This window comes from Hippopotamus amphibius, chromosome 3 (genome assembly GCF_030028045.1).
Source record: "Hippopotamus amphibius kiboko isolate mHipAmp2 chromosome 3, mHipAmp2.hap2, whole genome shotgun sequence".
Lineage (NCBI taxonomy): Eukaryota > Metazoa > Chordata > Mammalia > Artiodactyla > Hippopotamidae > Hippopotamus > Hippopotamus amphibius.
Window position 1 is genome coordinate 105,387,313 of NC_080188.1, and position 8,122 is coordinate 105,395,434.

Genomic DNA, 8,122 nt, shown 5'->3' on the forward strand with positions numbered 1-8,122 from the left:
AATCTAAGAGGCCTTTGATTTACTTAAATGTTAAAACATTTATTTTTGAGCTAAGCCAGAGATAATCTACATCTAGAATGCAAATCCAATTTTCTAACTCAAGTTCCACTGGTGCCATTTGTTACTAAGTGAGGTAACTTAATCTTTCCAGGATTAGGTATCCAAACATTTCAAGTGTAGCTGATAGGTTCAGAGAAGATGTGACTTGATTCATGACATGATGGTAAAAGCAACTTTGGAGTTCTGAAGACTATTTCATTTCTAATCAGTATATAATGGACCTCTTCTCATTAACACACAAGGCACAGATGCTTTAGTCATACATCCAAAGTTCTATAAACGGGCTTTAAATTTTTATAAACCTCTTTCTCACCACTTGGCTTCATCTACTAGAACTTCAACCAAACTATATTCTCATATGACTGATTCCCCCACATCCTGGGAGCCTCACAATTACAGTGCTGTGTTGCTGGTCATTGGTACCACACAACATCTTTCAGAACATGCTCAAGCTTGAGTAGAATTATCTCCACAGGAATTTTTGGTTATTTTATTGATAATGTATAAAATGGTGGGTTACAGACACAATCTCAACAGTTACTATAAAACAGCTCTGCTACATTATCACTTGGCTAAATAATAAAAAAAAATCTGGGACTTATTAAGATCATTTTTAATACAATATAATTTTGTTTAAAAAACTAAAATATTTGGACAGAACCAATTACTACTCTTCTACTACCACCCTCTAAAGAGGTAAATAACTGAAAAAATAAATGTTCTGATCTAAGCTCAAAGCCTACTCCGAAAAAGAGATGTTTAAATTCCCTGAAAGTAAGCCCAATACCTGTCCATTGTCAGGGGTAATGAGAGAGGGGAAAGCATTTCCATGAGAGGAAGGACATGTATCAGATCCCTCACATGAGACAGAGTCTGGTGAGCCCAGAAGCTGAGAGTGGTTAACAAAGATGGGATGGAGAGAGGAACCAGGAATGACCATAAGAGTTATCAGCTCACCAAGCTGACTGGAAGCCATATTGGGGATGTTGGCCTTGAAACCAACACAAATGCAAACATTATCATTATGAGGAAGTAACATGAGCAGATTTACATTTTCAAGATTTACTCTGGCTGCAGATCAGAGAGTGGACTGAAAGGGAGGAAAAGTCCCCCCTCCACTGGAATTTCTCTGAAATCCTTAGTCCTCTATTACCTGCTGAGGCCAGTCCTCTGATAAAGGCAGGAAAGAGGCATTCAAAGTCTCGAGAACATTAGTAGGGATTGTACAAACTGGGAATTTATCCTAATAAACAAGACTCAAAGACTCTCAGTCTCAATTTCTCTTCTAACCAGGAATGTATATTCATATAGCAAATTAACCTCAAAATACTAGGAAAGTCTTAAGAACCTTTCAAAGCATTTCTTCATAATGAAAGCATTTTACACAAGAAACTACAAAATCTTTGAAAGAGAGAATAAGTAATTTTGGTGAAAGCTTTGGAACATTTTATTAAAAAAAATGCATCGTATAGTCATCATTCTGAATTCTGTGTGAAACATAATTGAATCACAAATTAATCACGCTATATTTTGTACCAAGTCTCTAATATTTAAAAAAGAAAGAGGTAAATTTACCACAAACCAATGATCTATGTGATGAATATTTCTTAAATGACTACAATTTTTTTACTGATTTTATAACATAGAGTAAATTCTTTTATTCTACCCATCATCTGGGATGGTCTTGTGCTTTGTTTTGGCCAATAGTTTCCCACATAGGCAGCACCATGTTGATCTCAAGCCTGATTCTCAAGAGACATTCCATGCTTCTCTTCTCACTTTCGGAATTCTGACACCACCAACTAAAAAATCCTAGGTTAGCTTGCTGAAAAATGAGACATCTGGCTGCATTCTCTTTGAGACCCCAGCAGACAGCAAGCGGGACCCCAGACATGTGAGTGGGTCCATTCTTCATCACCCAGCCCTCAGTGAGCTAACAGCTAAGCTCAGACATGTCAGCAAGCCTATCTGAGAGCAGGCAGGGCTGGCATAGGCCGCTTTGCATAAGTGCACTGAGTTCAAATCCTGATTTCATCCCTTGATAGCTCTGCAGACTTGAGAAAGTATTTTAAAAGCTCCAACCCACATTTCCTCAAGTTTAAAAAAATAATAAAATATCAGTGCTATGAAGATCGAATGCATAGTCCTGTGTGTCACCAGAATATATATCCACCTAATGGTAGCTATTTTCATTCTGAGAATAAATAATACTTGCCTATTTATAAAATCTGAATCAAGAAAAATAAATAAGACCAAGTTTCAACAAGATGGCAATTTAAGCAAGAATACTGGTGTCCTTCTTAATCAAAACCCCTGAAAGTTAATATTTTGGTCACCTACTCACATGAATTTGACAAAGGATTGGCGGGGTTGGAAGTGCAAATAGAGGACCCTTGAATTGAGGAGTGCTATGATAGAGACAGAGGCAGATGTTAATCACCTGTGTGCTGTTTTTTTTTTTTTGCTTTCTTTTTTACTTTTTTTATTGAAGTACAGTTGTTATACAATATTGTGTTCACTCGAGGTGTGCAGCATAGTGATTCAGTTATTTTATTCTGATTATATTCCATTACAGGTTATTACAAGTTATTGAGTATAATTCCCTTTGCTATACAGTAAATCCTTGCTGCTTATCTATGATGAGTATGGCATTAACAGATACAAACCTGTGTGCCTTTAAGAGTGCCAAGGTCCTCCCTGGAACACAATGTCACCCACATGAAAAATTGGTTGATCCTTTCCCAACATCCACCTTATATGATACCATTTGTTAACATCCCTTAGAGAATTTATCATAAAGATAAGAGTAGAAACCTCATCTACAACAATACAGTGTAAGAACAGATTAACAATCCTTAAATATACGTGTAGTTTTGGATACATGAGTGCATTGTCACCTTGGTTGACATGAGAGATGGGGTGTACCACATAAAACAACATTCTTCTTCTGTCTTTAAGATTTCCATATTCAAAAAAGATTTGCATATTCATTCTCATTTCCCTAAAAGTCAATCATGTGAGCTTGTTTACCCTAATTACACTATTCCTTTTTCTTTATCTAGTAACTTGGCTTACATTTATGGACTCTCATGGATCTCTTTGAGAACCCAATAAAAGGACTGTATCTTCCCCCCAACATCCAAAATCACATATATGTTTAAACATCAAAATGTTAGAGAAATGACAAATTCCCGGAAATGTATCCATGGATTCTCTAGTTATGATTCTTAGGTTAAAAATTCTACCCTTAAAAGATTCCTAAGTTTCTTTCTAATGCTACTATTCTATAATTACAGGAGATGACTAATAAATGCTTTGAACTCCACAGGTTTACAGATGGATTCCTAGTCATTACTTCCCCAAACTGATCTGTCTGCTCATATCTCATATTAGGTAATAAATTCTACTAAAGTCACATGTTAGGAATCAACCTACTGTCTTTCTTTCCTACCTCCTCTTCAAAATTTCAAGAGACCCTGGTGGCAGTGCCTTCAATACATATCCTGAAACTGAGCACTTTTCACCACTTCTACCAGTACCATCCTGGACCAAACTGCCACCATTTTTGCCAAGAATATTGCAAAATTCTTCTAACTGGTCTATGCACTTGTTCTTCGGTAGCCTATTTTCAATATATCAGTCAGTATTGTTCTTTACAAAAATGAAAAGAAAAAGGCAAGTCACGTCACTTCCATTTTTAATAAAACCCTAAAATTCTGTTAATTTATTTTAAGTAAAAACGAAATTCCATACCATGTCATAAAGGTCCTCCATGAGCAGGCCCTCTATTACTTATAGGACTTTATCTCCTAAGACACCACCCCCCCTTATTCCTTTTCCAGTCTCCCTGAATTTCCTCACCGTTTCTTAAAAACAGCAGCCCTGCCCCAGCACCAAAGATATTAGAGCTGCCTGTTCCCCTGTGTGAACACTATTCTCCAGATATTTGCAAGGCTTACACCTTTAGCTCTTTAAGTTCCAATCAAATGTTATTTTCTGGTGTTTCTGCCCAACCTCATCATTCTATTTTAAATTCCATACCCTCTTCCCACCAAAAATCCCCATCCTTCTTATTCTGCTCAGACTCTGCTCTTTTGTTCCAGACCACCAAAATATAACAACACAGGTCAGAAAGATTTCTCTGTTCTGTTTACTGCTATATCCCAAAGTATGGAGCAGTTCTTAATGTCTAATTGGCACTTAATACACATTTCTAAAATTAATTAATGGGTAAATACCTTTATAACTTGAAGGTGTCCCCTTTCTAACCTTGCTCAAACTACTCAGGACAAATCTTCCCTCAAGTGGACTCGCTTGGTCACTGTATTATATCACTAGAAAGAAGGAAGAATAAATAAAAGAGAAGGCACATAACCACCAAGATGGACTAAAACAATTCCTGAATTTGAAGTAAATAATAAAATAAAAGACATAGGAAATGTCAGAGCCAGTCCTGCTAAAGCATCCCATAGAAGAGGACTTCTTGTTATGCATCCCCTGTAGCAGCTCCGGTCCTTGCTCCCTCACTGGATTAATTAAAATTTTAGGAAGAATGCAACCCACTAGCACCGGAAAAAGAATACTGAGAAGTAAAACTATTACACACTAGTAGTTTGGACAGCATAGCATTATCTGAACCACTAGAGTCAAAAAGCACGTATCATTTTTTGCCCTCCTGTTTTCTCTACTCTGTAAGTGAATGTATGACAATCCACCCGTAGTTAGCAGACTGAATTTGAATTCTATATAGATGAGGGTTACATATAACATTAATGAAATTCTATTTAGAAGATTGTGTGTGTGTGTGTTTGGAATAAATGACCCTTTCAGAGCCAGGTCAGACTTTGAGGTCACAAATAATGTCACAGAAAAGCTGCCCTTGATCCCAGTTTCTTACCCTTTGTCAGGAGGGACACTCCTGGAAGTGACACCCTTTTCCCTCTCCTCTGATGTTTTGGTGTGCTTTTTGGGCCCAATATATGTGTTTCCTCAAAAGCCCTTTGGGGCCTTTTCTACAGAGCAGCCTAGAAATATGTAACTCACTCTCCAAGGACACAATTAGGGTTCCTTTGGAGGATGGAGATGATGTATTAATTAGGATATGATGAAAAGAGGAGTATTTCAAAAAAGTTGACTCTCAAAATGAATGTAACAATATAATCATACATCTATCTGATCATATAAACTTTTCAAATTATGCTAATTAGACTTTTCTAGAAATTATCATGTGATTCATAATGTTTTTCCCTGCTCTATATTCTTCTCTCTGTCCAGGCTATACTTCCTTGTCTCATTCATTAGAAAACTCCTATCAATCGTTGGTGCTATGGCTTGAACTGAAATGCTCTAAAATTCATATATTGAAGACCTAACCTCCAGTAGCTTTGAATGTGTCTGTATTTAGAGATAAAGCCTTTATAAAGGTGATTCAGTTTAAATGAGATGGTTAGGATGAGCCCTAATCCAATCTGATCGGTATCTTTATAAAAACAAAAAATGGAAACACGGACACAAAGAGATATCAGGAATGCTTGTGCACAGAAGGGAGGAGAAAGCAAGAAAGTGGCAAGCAAAGGAGAGACTCATCAGAACAAATCGACCTTGCTGGCTCCTTGATCTTGGCCTTTTAGCCTCCAGAACTGTGGGAAATCAGTTTCTGTAGTTTATGACACCAGTCTCTGGTATTTTGTTATGGCAGCCCTAGCAAATTAATACACTGTCTTAGCCAGTACTAGGGCTTTTTTATGTTGATAATCCTTGTGTTTTCTATGTATAAAGGCTACTCATTAGGAAATGTGATGCATCATAATAGAGCATTCTTTGATTTTTCATTAATTTACATATAAAACTGAACAAAGAAACACAAAAATTCATATGACCTTAATTGTTTTCAATTATTGTTTTACCTCATAGAGATTTTCACTCTGAATGCTCTCTTGGATGTAAAGTTTTTGAAATCTCTCTCTCTACTAATCTACTTCTATCTACATCTCCATTTCGGTCTGTTTCATACAGCAGCTCTTCTCTTGCCCTTGATTCCTTTAAATGTTGGGGAAAATATTCTTTTATTGGAAGCTTACAGTGACTCTAAATAAAGATATTTGTTCTTTCTTAAGTATATTGTCAAGGAAATCTTTGTATCACAGCAAGAAAAAATATTAAAATCAGTTTTGAATGGCAATCTACACTTCATATTTTAAATATGATCTTTGAATAGATGAATAGGTACCTCTAGAGTCATAACTTCTGGGTTTGCATTCTTGTTTTCTCACCTATGAATTATCTGATTTGAAGCAATTCATTTCATGGGTCTCATCATGACAATGATTCCATAACCACTATATTATTCCATATTAGAGAATACAGTATCATACTTACAAGTGATAAACTGTCAAGCATAGTTTAAAAAAACACAAAAAACACTCTTTCAACCTTCTCAGAATCCCAGTAGTACTATAGACTCTGTTCTGAGCTAGCATGCATAGCAGTTTCCCAATTGCCCCAGACTCATTCATTTTAAACAATATTCAATTACATTACTGCCAACTTAAAAGACAAATGCAGTCTACTGTTTCCATATTATTCAATGGTTTATCTTTTGCTGATTTTATTTATTGCTGAGACTTACAGGCTGTTTTCAATATCTGACATAGAGATTAATCTGTAAAAATAAACAAACAGAAAATGAACAAACAAAAAAGACCTCTTTGTTTAGCAGAGCCTCTGTTTAAGAAACTTTGCTCTATCACTTTCTTCAAGGCATCTTTAACATCTTTATTTCTTAGGCTATAGATCAAGGGAATTAACATGGGAATCACTACTGTGTAGAGAACACCAACACCACTTTATCCCTCTCCGGGGCATAGCTAGTACTTGGCCAGGAGTAAATGAAGAGAATTGAACCATAGTACAAGGTGACAGCTGTCAGGTGAGAGCCACACGTGGAGAAGGCCTTGAGGCGGGCTTTGGTGGGATGAATCTTCAAGATGGAGGCAATGATGAAGAGATAGGAAGCAAGGATAAGCGCAGCAGGAGTGATGACATTAGAGGCAAGGATGAAATAGAGCACAGCCTGGTAACTTTCCTTCACATCGCAGGACAACTTTACAAGGGGGGGGGAGGGCAGATCACAGAAGAAATCATCAATGACATTATTCCCACAGAAGCTCAAGGTAAACGTTTCGCTGGTGATGGTGGTGGAGTTTGCAAAGCCCCCAAAGTATGAAGCTGCAACGAGACTGACACGTAACCTTGGAGACATGGCCTGGGAATAAAGCAAGGGGTTGGAGATGGCCACATAGAGGTCATAAGCCATGGCAGCCAACAGGTAGCACTTGCTAGAGGACAGTCCAGCAGAGAAGAAGAACTGAGCTAGACAGCCATTAAAAGAGATGCTTTTGTCATCAGAGAAGCAGGTCATCAGGATTTTGGGGGCATAGCCAGAGGCATACCAGAGATCCAGGAATGACAGGCTGCCAATGAAGAAATTCATGGGTGTGTGGAGCTGAGAATCAGCACAGATCAGAGAAATCAGGGTGATGTTCCCTAAGAGACTGTTGAAATAAATGATTAGGAAGATGTAAAAGAGAACTCTCCGTAACCACGGGTCTGTCGTGAACACTAAAAGTATAAACTCCTTCACTGTGGTGAGATTTTTTTCATCCATTGATTTTGAGTTTCTCTGGTTCCTTTCTGTAAAAAAGTTAATCAGCATGTCATGATTCAAGATATTGGTATATCAGCTTCCCCATCATATGTCATTTTAGATCATTGAAAAACCCAACTGATACATATACACTGCTCATTTTTTAAAAAATGTTTATGCTGAACTGGGTATTACACTTCTTGGAAAACTGGGAAATCATTCTATGCTTCCTTGAAAGATCACACATTATCTATATAACTAACATATCTATATCACCATATATTTTTAATTTAATTGTCCTCCTTTTGGAGAGAGAGTAATTTGTTCATCTTCTCTTCTGTTTGCACTTAGGGTGATTGGGTACCACGTGGAAGATATGAAAAATGGAGTTTGTATTCTCTTCAGGTGCTTGAATCC

General features: G+C 37.1%; 1 protein-coding gene across 1 annotated transcript; it reads right to left on the minus strand.

Annotated features, from left to right (window-relative positions):
* Positions 1-6,877: 6,877 nt before the first annotated feature.
* LOC130850214 (olfactory receptor 1013-like) lies at positions 6,878-7,726 on the minus strand. Its single transcript, XM_057729613.1, has one exon. The coding sequence runs from the start codon at positions 7,724-7,726 to the stop codon at positions 6,878-6,880; it is 849 nt and encodes a 282-aa protein (XP_057585596.1).
* Between the last annotated feature and the right edge of the window lie 396 nt (positions 7,727-8,122).